Raw genomic sequence first — 17,977 nt, 5'->3', positions numbered from 1 at the left:
CCAGCAGAGAGGCACACAAAAGAGCAGGCACAGACGAGCAGGATCACTTCCAGACCCCTTTCCTCCAAGATGATGGAGTCTCCTTGTCTTGTCAGCATGAGGTTATTAAAACAAAATTGTATGCTGCAAGATGCTCCTCAGGCAGGACAGCAGCAGGGTGCCGAATTCAGGTTCTGCCCTGCACTCCAGCCAGCAAGGTGGCTGTCCTGGCTTGGGGCCACCACTCCGCTGGGGCAGCCCTGTGCTCACCGTTGCAGTAGCACCTGATGGCTGGGAGAGTGTGAGGGGCTTCTTTTCTCTGCTGTTTATGGAAAACAAAGCAGATGGAAAATCATACAAGAAAAAAAAAAAGAAAAAGGAGCAAAGTAAGAAAAGGTGAAGAGGTTTCTCAACTGAATCCAAGCTTGAAATCAAGGTTCAAGTGTGCTGTCACAATCCTGTATCAGGCCTCCCCTCCCTTCCTTACCTGCCTCCTCCCCTATTTATAATACACCTGGGTTCTTCAGTCAGACCATTTGTACATACAGCTTTGTCACTTGCAAGTGACAATACAGTGCTTAAATGTGCAAGGCACGTGCAGGGTGCATGGACACCTTCCCTCTTCCTTCCCATACACATGCTCTTCACTGCTGCTCTTACAGGCTGTCGTTGCAGCAGCAGCTGCCTTTCACAGCCTGTGATGTTACCACTGCATTCATGAGCGGCTGTGCTATTCCCCCATGGCCAGTGCCTTCCCTGTGCCTTCCCGTAGCCAAACCTGCTTCAGCCGGGGGCTGCAGCCGCCTGCCTGCCTGCCGCAGCTCCTGCTCACTGCACCATGTGCCACCGTCCTCCCCTCCCTGCCGCACTGCTTGCTAAGGACATGCTGTTGCACAGCTGTCTGCCTCCTTTGCCGCAGGTTTGGACTGCTGTGAATGCTACTGATGTTGAGCTCCTGTCGTGACCCAGCACCCCATAGGAGGAGCAAATGAGCTGAGACGTCAACGCAAAAAATTATAACCATGCAAGCTATCCCTGCACTCAGCTGCTGGGAGAGTGCATACATGGCTTGTGTGACAGCACTAGCACACAGAAGCGGCAATGAAATGCAGTCAGCAATACAGCTGGGAGACAGGCAGCGAGGCAGGCACTGTTCCAGTGACTAAAATGATCGCACCGTGAGCCAGCCTGCAGTGCCTCCAAAAGTGGCTGATTACTACTACGGGAGCTCGGCTTTCTTTGCAATTACTCCAGTTCCCCCCGGGTGACTGCAGTGTGCTCTGTTTTGGTTTTGTTTGCCGTTCTTTTTTTCACCCGCACACCCCACCACCACCCGTCTCCCTCTCTTTCCTCCCGTGTCCTTCTCTCCAGGATGGCGGAAGCAGAGTTGCACAAGGAAAGGCTCCAAGCCATAGCAGTAAGTCAGTTTCATTTTACTTGCTCTTTTGTCCATAGCCGTGGGTTGTGGAGGGAAGCAGGGATTCCAGCAGGGTGCCTGGGAAGTGCCTTGAGAGCCTGGCTTTCGCGAAGTTGTGCGTGGAGTTCCCCGTTCGGGAAACGAGTGGTTAAAGTCTGCTTTGCAGGATTTGGCGGAGAAAGAGGGCTCTGAGGAAGAGCATTGAGCTGACACGTGCGGAAAGAAAAATGTGAATGCACAGTGGCACATTTAAAAGATTGATGATGGAGAAGAAAAGAAGGAATAAGTGGGGAGGATGGGAGACTGAGGGATAAAATCAGTACTCTGCTGAAAAGATATTTTCTCACAGTGGGAGCTTTAGCTTAGCTGATTGAGAAGTTAAATAAAATGAGCTGCAGCAGGATGGCTTTTTACTGCAGAAAATAATTGTGGTATTGCGAATTTTTGAAACAATACGAACAGAGTTATCAGAATCGTGTAATTATTTGGTGTATTAGATAAACTGTCACCTCAGCTTAATAGCTGAGCACATGCTTTCAGCCAAATTCCCTGGCAAGTTGCATCCTACCATGGATAAAGTCTCAGCAGTATTTTGCCCCATTTTAGTTAAAACTTCTGTTTCCACATTTAGTACCATAATTTGGAGTGAGCCATGAGCTGAGCTGGTGCAGCCCTCAGAGGAACGTGGGCAGTGACACCTAGTGAGGATTGAGTCTGGGTGTTTAAAAACCACCATCATCACCACCATCATCCCGGCACGCAGAAATTGCCAGCTCATCTTTCAGCAAGGCACAGGCGCTGTGTCAAAAGGCCTGTGTTTCCGTGGGCACTGCCAGTCTGCCAGCCCCACACAGCCTGCCCTTGTTCAAGTGACACCCAGCTCTTCTTCTTCCCCATGGCTGAGATGCTGATGCAGCTGTGCCAGTCTCAGCTGGATGGCACGGCCTGTGCCGGCGACTGCACACCTGGAGGTCTGAAGGGAAATGACAGAAGATGGCAGAGCCCACATGGATTTCACGTTCCCTTTTGTGGTTCCCCCAGTGATCAACAGATGCTGTTTTACTGTATCCAGCAGAGATTACAGATTTGCTTTGTAGTAAAAGGAATGGCTGCTGCTGCTGCTGCTGTTCCAAGCTGCTTTCTTTAAGTTTGTTATCCGGCTAATAAGTCCATAGAGATTTAAAATAACCAGATGTAAAACAAATAGACCGTGTTTTTTTCCTCCTCTGAAATATTTCCTGAAAAAAGGCAAATGGTATCATTTGATATGGGTGGGAGGCTATATCCATTTCGTTTTCAGGTAGTGGAAAGTAGATGCATATTTTTAAGCTGGTTCACAGTTTTCTATCAGCATAAGCATTGCCAAATTAATTTCCAAATGGAAGCAGCAGAAACATTCTTCCAGAAGCAGCCCTCACTACTGCCTCTGGTTTGGGACTCCTGTATGGCCGAACCACACTGCAGAGCTGCTCCACGCATTGCTGTCTTGCAAAGCTCTGAAAAACTTCCGTCTACACATTAAAATAAGTGGTTTATATTATTAGTACTTCTTTTGAACACTATATAACAGAAAAGCAAGAGGCATACCAATTTCCAGTCCACATGATGTGCCTAATGTTTTCACAAAAGTAAATCAGAGGCTCTGCTTGTGGTGCTTCCATTTCACACCAATGAGGCCATTGGTGTGTAGAATTATTACCTAGTGTATCACAACTTTTTACAGTAGGTTGTTGCTGGTATGAGAGAGGGCCTTGAGAATCTGGGTCTTCATGTTCTGTATTTCTCTTTAGGCTTCTATTTCTGGCAACAAATAAAGCATAGTACAGCAACGCATGCAGTGAATTACTATGAAAGGATTTTATTTCTGCATCAAAAGTATTCAGCTTTACTTTAAGCTTGAATGTGGGCCCATGAACTGACTTGTTTGCTTACCCACTTCGGAGAGCAAGAAGTTTTCTATATAAACTTGTTAGGTAACTTTTCTCCAGTGCTTGGACTGCTACAGATGTTTGTCAGAATGCAGAGATGTTTATTTCTCGTGCAAGCGTTGCTCCATCGGGATGAATGACATGACACAAGCTAGGCATTTCTCTTGTGCCACGGGTTAGTGGCACAAAATAAGGCAAATTCTCAGAAGTTTCATGGCCTTTCTCAGAAGAAGGAAAAGGTGGCATTTTAGTTCAGCTCAATGTTCCCCCTATTTTACTGAGCTGCAGTATCTCACTCAGATGAGCAGAAGCTTACACCAGCACTCTTCAGTCAAGCTGGATGAATGCTAGGCATATAGAAAAAAATCGCTTACTGTTGGAAATTAAGCACGCTGTTCCCTGTATGTTTGTGTTTGCTTCCATAACCACCATGGCAAATGAGCTTGCCAACAAGACAGAGCAAATTTTACATGTGCATTGCTGAGTGTTTAAGGGAAACAAAATCCAAACATGGAAATATGAATATTTGCACCAGAAGGCTGACACCTTTTGGAGCGTTTGATTTTGTACTTTGCTATTCTGACTAATCACAATTTTAATATATGGCTGTCTGGCACAGAGTCAAGTGTCATGGGAAGAGGAAAAAAGAGGTCTAACTGTTACAACATTAATCTCAACCTTGGTGAACATGAGTTAGCCACTTGTTTTGTCAGCAGCAAGTATTTAGCCTCTCTGTGCATTCATTTTCTATCCGTAAACTGTGAATAATGGACTTTGCCCTTGTCCAGAGAGCTGTTAGGGATGCATGCAAGATTGAGAGGAACTTGGATGCTATGGTTTACCAGGGAAAGAAACAGCTGAGTAAGTCTTTAAAAAATAGCATGTGTGATTCCAAAAAAAAAGAAGCTTCAAGTGTATATGTTTTTAATTCCATTGTACGTTCTTAAGCTGTGATTTTACATTTTTGTGTTTCTGAAGTTCCTAAAATTCACAGAATTACTATAGCACTATGGAGGTTCTGTTTTGGAAGTGAGGAGATGTAAGACAGCTACTAAAAAGCGGAATGCAATTCTCTCTGCTGGGAAGGAAAACATAAACTTTGTGTTTTGGGGAGGACCTGTGGTAGGCAGGAGTGACTGGTTTCCTGATCCTTCCTTGAGCAGAGGTCACATCACATCTCCCCACTTGGGTGTCATGTGTGCACAGATACTGGTAAGTCTTTCTGTAATTCACCCTGCTCTTAACATCTGTTTGAGCCTGATCCTACATCACCACAGCATTGATCTGCTGCTCTAACACTAACGGAACCAATGGTGCCCACTCTGAATGATGGGGAAGATGCCCTGCAGGAGGCAAGCAAGAGGTTGAAAGAGGAGGTTGGAAGCTGTCTGCCTGTTGAGCTTGTTCCTGTAGCATGATTCAGTGCTTGCATCTGCTTTTTTCCTGAAGGGGAGTTGTGGGTAAGATTTTGGGTGAAAAAGGAAGCATTTCTGTGGCTTTAAAAAATATGCCTGCTGTGAGTTGCTCAGAAGTTTGGAATGCTAATAGTCCCAGAGGAAGTGGGCTTCATGGCCAAAGGACAGGTGAGCTGAGCTAATTTATCACATTTTGGATAAATAAACTGTGCGGCTCCACAGTTTGTTATATGGCCTTCTTCTCTATGACTGCAGAGATCACCGCCAGATACACAGACAAGCATTTATGAAATGTAAATATTTTCTGTCACTTAGCTAGCAGTCATAGTTGGGAAGCGGGGGTGTTGAGTATGTATTGGTGCATCTGGGATACAAATGAGCGTATGACTCAGTGAGTATGTGTTATCCATAAATCAGGTAAATTAAAGGCAATTGCATAGGGAAAGCACTGAGGAGAAATCATCCACTAGAGCAACCACCAGTGCAGGAGCTGGAGGAGTCTTTCGGGTTAAGGATATATCCAGCCTACAGATGAAAGGAAGAAGCTCCTAAAACATACTGATTTCTTAGCGAGTAAAAAAGGTTACTGCTTACTAGTGCCCAGGTCTGAGAACACTATTCAGTGAAACATTAAAGCAAAATAATTATTGACGTTCAAGTAGCCATGTCAAAGATGCTTCCTGTTGGACAAGACCATTCTTGCTTTTTCTATGAGATTATGAGTTTATTGAGCTAGATCTACATTACTTAAGTGTCATCAGGTGTTTTACACAGTGGCAGGACACTGTTGTTTAAAAATAGCCCTTTCCTGTATCAGAGAAGGCTACCATAGATGGATTAAGGACTGGCTGACTGAAAGGTCTCACAAAGTTTCTTTCTGTTAGTGAGGGAGATAACTGAACAGAGCCTTGTTCCTTGAGAACAAAGGCTGGGGAGGGCTTATAGGAAGCAGCTTTTCAAGGCTTGAATGTGTTCTTTATTGGTACTTTGATGTAAATGAAAAATTGATAGAGTGCAGGCAACACATAGAGTGGTGGAAGGAGTAAATACAAACGCCAAAGTCAGTCCTGCTGAACGAGCTGGATTATTTGATAGGTGAGGTCCTCTATTTAAAGAGGTCCTTCACAGAATCACAGAATCACAGAATCCCAAGGGTTGGAAGGGACCTAAAAAGATCATCTAGTCCAACCCCCCTGCAAGAGCAGGGTAACCTACAGTACATCACACAGGAACTTGTCCAGGCGGGCCTTGAATATCTCCAGTGTAGGAGACTCCACAACCCCCCTGGGCAACCTGTTCCAGTGCTCTGTCACTCTTACAGTAAAGAAGTTCTTCCTGATGTTAACGTGGAACTTCCTATGCTCCAGTTTACACCCATTGCCCCTTGTCCTATCACTGGATATCACTGAAAAAAGCCTAGCTCCATCATCCTGACACCTACCCTTTACATATTTGTAAACATTGATGAGGTCACCCCTCAGTCTCCTCCAAGCTAAAGAGACCCAGCTCCCTCAGCCTCTCCTCATAAGGGAGATGTTCCACTCCCTTAATCATCTTTGTGGCTCTGCGCTGGACTCCTTCAAGCAATTCCCTGTCCTTCTTGAACAGAGGGGCCCAGAACTGGACGCAATATTCCAGATGCGGCCTCACCAAGGCTGAGTAGAGGGGGAGGAGAACCTCTCTTGACCTACTAACCACTCCCTTTCTAATGCACCCTAAGATGCCATTTGCCTTCTTGGCCACAAGAGCACATTGCTGGCTCATGGTCATCCTCCTATCCACCAGGACCCCCAGGTCCCTTTCCCCTTCACTACTTTCCAGCAGGTCAACCCCCAACCTGTACTGGTACATGGGGTTGTTCTTCCCCAGATGCAAGACTCTACACTTGCCCTTGTTAAATTTCATCAAGTTTCTCCCCGCCCAACTCTCCAGCCTGTCCAGCTCTCGCTGAATGGCAGCACAGTCCTCTGGTGTGTCAGCCACTCCTCCCAGTTTTGTGTCATCAGCAAACTTGCTGAGGGTGACTCAGTTCCCTCATCCAGGTCATTGATGAAAATATTAAACAGCACCGGTCCCAGCACCGACCCCTGAGGGACTCCACTAGTCACAGACCTCCAGCTAGATTCTGCGCCATTGACCACAACTCTCTGCCTTCTTCCTTTCAACCAGTTCTCGATCCACCTCACTACTTGATCGTCAAGCCCACACTTCCTTAGCTTATCTATGAGGATGCTGTGGGAGACAGTATCAAATGCCTTACTGAAATCAAGAAAAACTACATCTACCGCTCTACCATCATCCCTCCACCTAGTCACTTCCTCATAGAAGGCTATAAGGTTGGTCATACATGACTTCCCCCTCATAAAACCATGTTGGCTGTTCTTAATGACCCCCTCATCCTTGATATGCCTAGTGATGGAGTCAAGAATAAGTTGTTCCATCACCTTTCCAGGGATGGAGGTAAGGCTGACCGGTCTATAATTACCCGGGTCCTCCTTCTTGCCCTTCTTATAGATTGGTGTGACCTTTGCCATCCGCCAATCCTCAGGCACCTCGCCCATTTCCCACGACTTACCAAAGATGATGGAAAGTGGCCTAGCAATGACCTCCGCCAGCTCCCTCAGCACCCGTGGGTGCATTCCATCCGGACCCATCGATTTACAGATGTCCAGTTTGCATAGCTGATCCCTAACCCAATCCTCATCTACCAAAGCAAACTCCTCCTTTGTCCTGACTCCTTCTGGGGCTATAGAAATCTGGGGCCCTCGGGGAGAGTCTGCAGGAGTAAAGACAGAGGCAAAGAAGGCATTCAGCACCTCTGCCTTCTTTATATCCTCTGTCTCCAGGGTACCCACTTCGTTCACACCTGTATGCAGCTGGTGTTAAGAGAGGCCAAAGCAGGATTGTGCATCCAAATATAAGGGAGCATGGGACCAGGACCACAGAAGAAAGCTCTGCAGTCTGATCAGTGCTACCTTTTGCAGGTGGCTAGAATTAGCGTGGGAGATAATTCAACAGGGATGAGGAGTGGATCTTGATTTTGCAGAGATTAGTTTCACATAAGAGGTTAGGTTTTAGAGTCTTCCCCAAAGGTTCATGTATGTTTACATATAGCACTGCACTAATTTTTCAATTATTTTTCATTTAAAAAATCATTATTTTTTAAATCTTAATTTCATTAAAAATTTCAGTAATCATAAAAAATCAATAATTTTTCAATCTTATTAGACCTAATCCGTGTCTTAGCTTTGGAAAGAAAATACTGGTCTAGTTTCAGTATCACAATTGCTAGCAACTTAGGCATTCTACGTTTCTGGGTTGGACACTCAGCCACTGCAGTGAACATCATGTGGTGCATATAAATTTCAGAAAAGTTTTTGACAGACAAGCCAATTTATCTTTTTTTTTTTCACCCATTCGCCTGTTCTCTGTTACCCCACAAAATTAGAACTTATGACCAGTAGATTTCGTGTCCAAGGTCATTTACTGTAACACTTTTCCACATTTTTGTGAACCCTTCCAAAGAGCATTGTTCATGAAAAACAGAATGTCTGATGTTGGGGATCACATAGAAATATGTGGCAAATTTAGTTAATCAACAGTTTACTATTTCTGTAATGGCTCAATACACTAGTTTCCTATGCCTTTTTTTAAGAAGTAATGTTTTTGCGCTTAAAGTTAAGCACATGATCAAATCTCTGAATTCAGGTCTGAATTCAGTTGTTTTCAGAACTAAAAAGGAAACATGATATGGAAAGAGTAAGCAGCTTGGGCTTCAATGCTTGGAAAATGGGTGATTGAGAAGAATCTGCAGAAGTCTATAAGGTCACGAGTGTTATGAAAAAAGATGGTAAGGAAATACTAGTCACACCTTTTGGCACAAGAATTAGTAGGTGTCTAAGGCAGGTAGCAGTTGTGAACAAAACAAACCCAAAGAGATGTTCTTCCTAAAATGAGCTGTTAAGCTTTACAGCCACTCTGTCCAGGATGTGGTAGTTGCTCAGAGTGCACCTGGGCTTAAGGAGAACCCAGGTATGCTCATGGAACTGTAATCCATGAAGGACTTTCTCACTAGATAGTGTAGGTTTTGAGTTGCAAATTGCTAAAGGCTGGCAGAGAAGTTTTGTAGGTTTTTAGTATTTGCCGCGCTCCTGAGGTCTTCCGCTTTATCACTGTGCTAGAATGGAGCTTGGCCAAATGGTCTGATGCAGTGCAGCCATCCTGTGTATTCAAACATTCTTGGGGTAACCATGTCTTTAAGTGCTCTACCAAGCTTCAGAACTAAAGGAGACCCCTCTTGCAATTCATCAAGAAGCTGATTTGAATATTGCTGCTATATAGTTTAATCCAGTTTTTCCATTCCAATTTTTCCTCATTATCGTATTTGCAATTGCATTTATGGCTATGATTAATCACAACCATTGCTCTGCCGTCTCACTTCTCAGCAGTCCTAACATTCAAGTACCTGAAACAGAAAATCCTCCGGTAGTTATGACTGTTCTCCTTCTAAATTCCAAGCTGAAAAACTTGAGGGCTGATGAGAGCTAAGTAGATTTCCAGAGTACTCTAAGGGGAGGAAGACCTGGTGTGGTTAGGAAGAGTCTGTATCCTGCTGCAGATATTTCCAGGAATGGGTTTAGTATGTGTAAACTAGGGGTTATCACAAACTAAATCTAAATGAGATCTATATTGTGGACACGATATGAACACATGAAGTTCCTGTGAACCACAGTGGAAATGAGCCGTGGGAGAGGAAGTGTTATGTTTGTATTTGCCATAAAGGATGAAGAGAGGGTTCCCTGCACACAAATCTGCAGCCCTAACCTGGACTGCAGCAATACCATGAGTCAGCTTCATGGCAGACCTTGCACAGAGAAACCTGTCAGAGCACAGTGGTACCTTGTCGTTACTTCTGGAGCACAGAAACCACTGGGAGTTCATGTGCGGTGGAAAAAATGTTATGGCTTTTGCCCATTCTAAGCCAGAAGCCGAAGAAATATGACTATAATGCTTGAAAACTAAAACTACCATTTCAGGTTTTATGTGTATTTTTGTTTTAGGAATGTTTACATGACAGCAAAAGAAGCGGAAATATGATGAAAAAAAAAACCTGCTGTCAAGGTATAAGCGAAAACTAGGAACAAATAGAAACCAGAAACCCGCTTGCTTTTGGGAAATTTCTAGACAGTCTCCAGACTTACCCAAACTCAACTGTTTAAATTTAGAATTGTTTCCACAGCACATTCCTAGCCCTTAACACATCACCAACATCTCTTGAGCACAGACAAGCATCCTAGATACGGGGTTTCATTTTGTGCCTTTCAAATTACATTTTGCAAAAGAAGTTGAAAATAAGTGAAAAGTTTTGTGATTTTGTTGTTATTGTTGTTAAGTCTCTAGTAAACAGTTGTGAAGTTTTTACTGTTTTGGAAACTCTTAAACAGCTCTATTCTGGTATGTAACTTTAAGAACAGATGCCACATGCCATGATAACAGTGGCATAGATGTTCATGGGAAGTCAGAGGTGAGAGTATGAGATTTGCATGCCATGCTAAAAGTGATGGATAGCTGGGTACCTGGGATGAGGGTGGGATGGGGTGGGAAGACCATGCACGGTGATGCTCAGTCTCTCCTCAAGCACTCATGCTCTTCCAGAAATCACTCTTTGTGTCTAATTCCTTACCCACTTTACACATCCTTTTTTTTTTTCTTGCATGGAATTAAGTGTATTCTTTCATCAGCTGAATACTTGCAAAGGGCAGTCACCAGCAAGGTGGTTGGTCTGCGGTGTGGTTTTGGAAAAGCACTGGACTGTACATGTGTAGCAAATTATGAGGAGCCACACCAGTCCTCTTTGTGAAGTGGGTCCTGAGGAACTTGTCAAAGATCTCAGTGTATTTGTTTGTTGACCGGGGAAACGAAGGTCGGGTAAGAGATTTGTTTGCCTGTTTCACTGAGCAAAGCCAACACAGCCATGAATTCAATCCCGTGATTCCCTGCTGAAGTAGAGTGGTGTTGAAATGTCATCTTAAAACTTGCCCTCTCTCAAATGGCACATGAGCACCTGCTGAGCCTGTATATGCTGAGGCACTGTTTGGACTGAGGATGCCTCAGGAGATGAAGGATGCTACATATGCCTCTGTGCCTGATTTCTCTACGGTAGAAAAGCCTTTTCTGTTGCAGATTCTGGTCTAAGAAAGTCGCATGCTTGCAAGGGTTAACATCACTTGACAAGTGGCAGTGAAATGGGTATGGCCTTTTGGCAATTGCACGCCAGACCTGTGTAGCTCTTGACACACAGATGCTTTTTGTTACTTAGCTGGCTTGCAGTGAGGTTAGGCACTGGAGGCGCGTAAAGCTTTCTTCCTCTTTGCCAGTAAAAACAAATGCTCTCTGTGCGCAAAAAAAGGCCAACAACCAGTGCAGTTTGGGGAGCTCTTTTTAGGAGACAGACCTACTCCCATCTATGAGCTGCTGCCCTTTCCAGACAGCACAGAGCTCAGCTTGTTGATTTAGGCAGTGCTCTGACTATTTTAATTTGAGCTGCCAGCATTATTTGACAGGATCCACAGACAACAGTTAGCAGGGTGGGGCTCAGCCCCTCTGCAATGTCTAATAATAGCAGTCGCTGATGATCAGCTGAAGATTTGGGACAGCAGAGGTGAGCTCAGATTCCAGAAAATACATACCTTGAAACAAAGCCCTCAGTTTGCCAGCAAAAGGCTAAATAAAAGGTGGTTGCCAGCCTTTGGGGGACATGCCATTGTCAGCTCCTCTGCTTCAGCCATGTTCTTTTGCCATGCAGAGAACTGCAGCACTGCAGTAGAAGGAAGTAACCTGGGCAGGCAACGCCTAAGAAGCACCTCTTTAGAGGTTGAAAGCTGGAGACAGAAATTAGGTGCCAGATTACCGTGCAATTTACTGCTAGAGGAGGGAGAGTTGAGCAGCCTGTAATGTTTGCTGCAGAGAGTAACAGAGCTGCAGTTTCTTTATGGCAGCAGCAGGAGAGAGTGCAGAGCTGAGATTACTTGGGAGCAGAGCAGATAGCGGTGCTAAATGCAAGCCCCTAGCTATTAACCAGCAGAGTGCCGCATGCTGCAGTGCCAGTGTCAGACCTGACAGAGCTTTCCTAGTGGCATTCCCAGGGGGAAAGGGGTTGGAGTACACATACACATGCACACACACACACACACACTTTTTCACCTCTTGTGGAGCAACAGGTCAGCGCTGCACCATGTGTCAGGTACTTAGAAAAACTCCTGCTGATATCCATGGGTTTTTAAAGGCTCTCTAGTCATCCAGCTGTTTCCTCTTTGGTGCATAAAGCAAGCATTTGGCATCCAAGGTGTCACTAAATTTACGATAACTGCAGCACAGGGGGCTGGATCATCTCATATGCTGGCTTTGGTACAAAATTACTGTCTTCAACGTGTTGGCAAGTTCTGGCAGTTCTGTGCAGACAGTATAGTATTTGGGAGTCAATCCCTTATCTATTTTGAATTCCTATCTACATTGACATAAAAAGGAAGTCTAAATTGATAATACTGTATTTGTTCTTAATAAATATAAGTACATGCGAACACTTTCTGCACTTCACAAGAACACCTTCTGCACTTCATTTTCTGGCATTTTAAGATACATCTTTAAGACCACTCCTTGTGGTGGGGATAACTGCTGAATTAGGAATGTACACAAACTCATCTCAGCATCACGGTGGACTTAGTAAAATGTTGGTTAAGGAAGTAACTTCTAACCAGCCACAAAAAAACAAAATCTCCAATTCTTAAGTGAAATAAAGAACAACGTAAATGTAACATCTTTAAGAACTGTGTACTTCTCTCAGTAAGACGCTGAGAAATATCAGTCCCTTGTGCTAAATTTATACTTGTTATTGCGGAAGTTTCAAAATTACAGAACTTAGACTGGAATCCATATACACTATCTGAAACTCATCTGTGAAATAGAGACTTGTTCATACTTTTCATGCTTTTCATTATCAGCTTCCTGGTCTTCAGAGGAAAAACAATAGACTGTAAGTGGTTTACAAGTATTTTTGTCCTTACCACGTGTGACATTCCATACCACGCTGAGCAAAGGTTTTGATGAGATTAATGTGACACTGAACAATGCAGACATCCTCTGTGAATTTCTCAGCAATTCACAGGGCTAAATGTCCCACAGAGGCATTGTTCCAGAATCAATAAAGTTTCCAATATAGACAACTCTTTACATTAATGATGGGTTTTTTTTCTGGGCTTTTATAACAGTCTAATAATTCATAATTAAGGAGACAAAGAGTCTTTTAAAGATTATTGCACTGCTGAGAAGGAGAGTATGGACAACACTGCTGAACTGGAGAGATCTTGTACAAGTTTACCTCTGTGACTCTCTCACAAATCTCAGGGCACTGGGAAGAATTTCCCTCTGTCTTTGGCCCCTGTCTCTTGGAAGAACGTTGCACCATCCTTCCTTCCCTGAGAACTCACAGCCCATGACATCAGTCCTGACCAGTAGTTACAAGGTTACAAAGACAGGCATTTTGGTGGTCCAAGTTTCTACTTTTTTGTTGGTCTGTGATATTGTAGGGCAAACTGCCACCCTTGCTTAGACACATAAGGCAACAAAAGCAATCTTTGGTCTGCGTTACTTCGAAAACACATGTTCTGCAGTGAAATCAATCCAATCCGCTTTGATGTGGGTAACATTGACCATGTGATTGTGAACAAGTCATAGGTGCCATTGTTAGATCTTGCCATCTTGTTGGTTGCAAGATGGCAAGGTCCAAAAAAATCAGATGGCCCTTGTTATGTATGCCACAATCTGTATGAAGAGAGGTTTAGCTAAACTCCAGCCATGTGCCACTGAAGGCAGAAGTGGTATCAGGCTGTGTGCTTCCCAAAACTGCTGTGGCACCAGCCACAAAGCCACACCTGCACAACTTGTTGTATCCTTCATCTTTTTGGCTCCAAGTGGCGCTGAGCTGGAAGAGGTTTCAAGAGAAGACGGTAGACCCGGTTTCTCATTGGCATTCTTGCATTGGTCACGTGTCTGTCTAGGTGAAACTAGCAGGTACAAAAGTGTCTGGAAAACTGAAGCAAGACTGTGACTAGCAATAAGCTGCCACATGGCAACCTGTACCAAAATTATGACCTTATTTCTGTTCTAGACAGGGTTTCACTAACCTCGATCAGATGATGCAGCACAGTCACAATATCTGTAACCTGGGCTTCACTGAAAGGCTCTGTGAGTGCAGCTGAAAAAGAGAGTTTTCCAGGGAAATCATGTTTGTGATTTCTTGGTTGATCTTAGAAAGTGTGAAACTGAAGGCTGAGCAAGCTGAAATTCCCCTAATGCTCTAGCCTAAAATCAAACAGGATGAGACCCCTGCCCTTCAGCTGGCGTGAAATAGTGCTAGCAGAAACAGATCAAGACAATACTGTCAATGAATTTCATTTTTTTGTCCAACCTGACCGGGTTTTGAGGTGCGAAACTTCACTGAGATTTTGGAGCAGGTCCGTAGCACATGTTTGGGGACTGGAAAATGAATCATTCATTTGTAGGGCAAATTTGTAAGGAAACTTAGCTCCAGGCAGGTGATCTCTTTGTGGCTGCATTTTGATCTCTATGTGCAGAAAGCCTTTCAGCATGCATTAGGGTAGGGCAATAGGTGCTAAAATTATAGCACAGACTTATGAATTTACCATTCTCTATTTTTATCTTAAGACAGTTCACATCATGTTTAAGAAACTTATCAGAGAGAGCTCCACTTAAACCATGAATAATGAACAATTTGTTTGCTTGTGGATATAGTGCTGAAGCAATGTATGTTTCCATGTGCAACCCAGAATTGCAGATGTCGTGTACTTACTAGTGTGCAAAGGTGGGGAAGCTGACGACAATCTTTTACTGCTGTGTTATAGCAGAAACTACTTTCCAAGTTTTAAACTGTTAGAATTGTCATGTTGGGTTGTGATTTCACACAACTCCTTCTTCCTAGACCAATTTTGCTCCTTATTGAAAAAAAAAAAAAACAAACAAACACATATATATATTTTAAAAAAGCTATTTTGGCTAGTTGAGAAAAATCAGCAATGGTTTTGGTTGGTCCAAGAGTTGGTATGATATTACTGTGAAGCGCATCACTTTCTGAAAAGTGACTATGTGAACGGAATTCAGCAATTAAAGTTGTATTGTCTCTCAAAGGTTACCATAGCATATTCCATCTACAAAACCTTGAAAATGTTTTCCTTGGCTAAAAGGCACCAGAATAATAATTACTGTCCTTTAGGGCATGTCTAAATCATACACTGAAGTACCTGCATCTGTCTAAAGATGCACATCTGGCTTTTGGGTCTGCTAGGTAACCAGAACAAGTCCTCGTTGCTGCAAATCAGATGTTTATTGAAGTGGATGTACAATAGATATCAAAGGTAATGGAAGCAAGACTATAACTTGTTCCAAGTTCAGCACAGAGCAGTTAGGATGAGCACATCTGCCTCTGCACAGTGCTGTGGTGTGTGGCATCCATTAACTTCCCATTTGACTCAAAAACACATGCCAAAAAGCCTTACTAAGTAAACTCAGTGTGACATTCTCTTTCAGAAAGGAGGCAGTGGAGTTGTTTATTATTCTCCTTAGTGTCCTTATTCGGACATTTTTTCCAAACAACCATTATCACAATCTTTTCTCTTTTATTTATTTATATATTCCCCATTGCTCTGATGAGAAATAGCTATATCCCCATTTTTTCCCGACACATGAGTAAGAGCAGAAGTATCAGAAGTATCCGCTAACTCTTAACACTCAGCATATGGGACATCTTTAAAGCCTGCATTTTTCAAAAAATAGGTCATTGTGTAATCCTTCGTATATCCAGAATGCCTCTTGTATTGATGACATTGTGAAACTTCAGTGCATATGAGTTTTGCATCTGCTAGACATCCAATGCAAATTTTCATTGTGGCAAATCAAGTGTTTATTGCAATGCTTTAGCTTGAAGAGACAGAGCATTTTATAGGAGAAAAATACTTTTCTTGAGGCAGGTGACCAATTTCGCAAGTAGTAAATTGAACAATGGCGCACAGTTTGTGATAGAGGAAAATTGCAACCTACTTACCCTTTTAACACTGAGTGCACCATTGGTCTTTGTGCTTTTAAAATTCAATCAATCAACATTCATTTGTTTGTTTTTCTCCCACGAAACGTAGATTAAAGGAAGAAGAGAAACCTAATCTATTCAGTAGTAAGTAACAGAGTACACGCCATTGGAGACTACACCAGTGGTCATGAAAAAAAAAACAACAAAGAACAAAACCCCTCTCTATAATCAATTTAGTTTGAGTTTTGTCACCTAATCATCCTGTAGAATTTTTCATGCCACCTAAATCTGTGTCTCCATCTTTCCTTCCAAAACGTAGATTGTGATACTGTTGCACATAAACAATGTAAAAGCCATCTAAATCAAATCTATATATAATGCTTTTAAGTTAGGACTTATCACCCCCATTTTTAAAAAGGGGGAAGTGGAACACCCAGGGAACTGCAGACCAGTCTCTCTCACCTCTGTGCCTGGCAGGATCACGGAAAAGATTCTCCTGGAAATCATGCTAGGGCACATGAAAAACAGTGAGTGGTGACAGCCAACATGGCTTCACTAAGGGCAAATCCTGCCTGACCAATTCGGTGGCCTTCTGTGATGGGGCTACAGAACTGAGGGATAGGGGCCGAGCAGCTGATGTCATCTACCTGGAGTTGTGCAAAGTGTCTGACGCTGTCGTGCACGACATCCTTATCTGGAGACGTGTAAATTTGATGAATGGACTACCTGGTGGATAAAGAATTGGCTGGATGGTTGCACAGAGAGAGTTGTGGTCAATGGCTCAATGTCCAACTGGAAACTAGTAACGAGTGGTGTCTCTCAGGGTTTGATACTGGGACCAATCCTGCTCAACATCCTTGTCAGCGACATGGACAGTGGGATTGATACACCCTCAGAAAATTTGCCAGTGACACCAAGCCATGTGGTTCAGTCGATACACTGGAGGGAAGGAATGCCATCCAGAGGGACCTCGACACACTTGAGAGGTGAGCCAGTGACAGCCTTATGAAGTTCAGCCGTGCCAAGTGCAGGGCACCTGGGCTAGGGCAGTCCCAGGCACGGCTACAGCTTGGGCAGAAAAGATTCAGAACAGCCTGAGGAGGAGGACTTGGGGGTGTTGGTCAATGAGAAACTTAATATGAGCCGGCTTCAGTGTGCGCTCGCAGCCCAGAAAGCCAACCGTATCCTGGGCTGCATCAAAAGGAGCGTGACCAGCAAGTCGAAGGAGGTGATCCTGACCCTCCATTCTGCTCTCATGACACCCCGCTTGGAGTATAGTGTGCATTTCTGGTGTCCTCAACATAAGGACATGGAGCTGTTGTAGCAAGTCCAGAGGAGGGCCACGAGGGTGACCAGAGGGCTGAAGCACCTCCTGTATGAAGACAGGCTGAGAAAATTTGGGCTGTTGAGCCTGGAGAAAAGAAGCTGCTTGGAGAACTCATAGCAGTCTTCCAGTACATGATGGGGCCGTTTTATGATTCTGTGGCTTTGAGCATGAGTGCTTCCAAGAGCTTTATTACTCTGTCTCCAGGATTTGAGGAAACTTGATGCTGCAAGGGAGGTAAAGGAAATCCCATTATGCAGCTTCTGAATAGTTTCAGGGTAGTTTTCTTTCTGTTTCAGCGATGGAGAACATAAATCTCTATTGCTCATTACTGACATTAGAGCAGCATCAGCTGAGGTCTATACCCTGTTGTGCTAGCACAAAAGTCAACTTCCAAATAAACAAAGACCAGGGAAGATAAGAAATGAACACAGAAAGGTGGAATCATTTACATGATGGCATTCAGTGCGCTGAACCCCATAGGTACCTCTTTCAAATGCAACATTGGCAGGCTACACACTGAACCTCACTGCCCTGGTTAAAGGTTCCCATCCTGCACTATCTGCTTCTGCTACAGGTGCAGAAAGACCCTGTGTGAGCATAGGAGTCTTGTCTTGACTGTCTTCCCTGAAGGATGCTCTGACCCTTTGGAGGCCCAAGTGTTCCACTAACTCCCTTAAGCCATGACAGCAAGGTCTTTGACAGAGTGCCTTCTTTAGATCTTTTACGGAGTTTAGTTAGCTGGCATTAAGCAACTTCATCTTGCAACATGTGCTGCATGCAGTGTTGCTCCTCAGCAGTGTTGTATATATTCTT

The 17,977-nt window shown here is 43.9% G+C and overlaps 1 protein-coding gene across 1 annotated transcript in view; it reads left to right on the top strand.

Annotated features, from left to right (window-relative positions):
* The first annotated feature begins 1,054 nt into the window (after nt 1-1,054).
* Nucleotides 1,055-17,977, top strand: part of PALM2AKAP2 (PALM2 and AKAP2 fusion) — a 267,010-nt gene continuing 250,087 nt past the window's right edge. Inside the window, exon 1 of the mRNA XM_065664052.1 lies at nt 1,055-1,396. Within this exon, the coding sequence (XP_065520124.1) occupies nt 1,352-1,396 (45 nt within the window). The 5' untranslated portion in view covers nt 1,055-1,351. The remainder of the gene's footprint in view (nt 1,397-17,977) is intronic.

This window comes from Lathamus discolor, chromosome Z (assembly GCF_037157495.1).
Source record: "Lathamus discolor isolate bLatDis1 chromosome Z, bLatDis1.hap1, whole genome shotgun sequence".
Classification (NCBI taxonomy): domain Eukaryota; kingdom Metazoa; phylum Chordata; class Aves; order Psittaciformes; family Psittacidae; genus Lathamus; species Lathamus discolor.
Note: the sequence above shows the minus strand (reverse complement) of the source record. Positions and strands in the feature narration are given on the sequence as shown.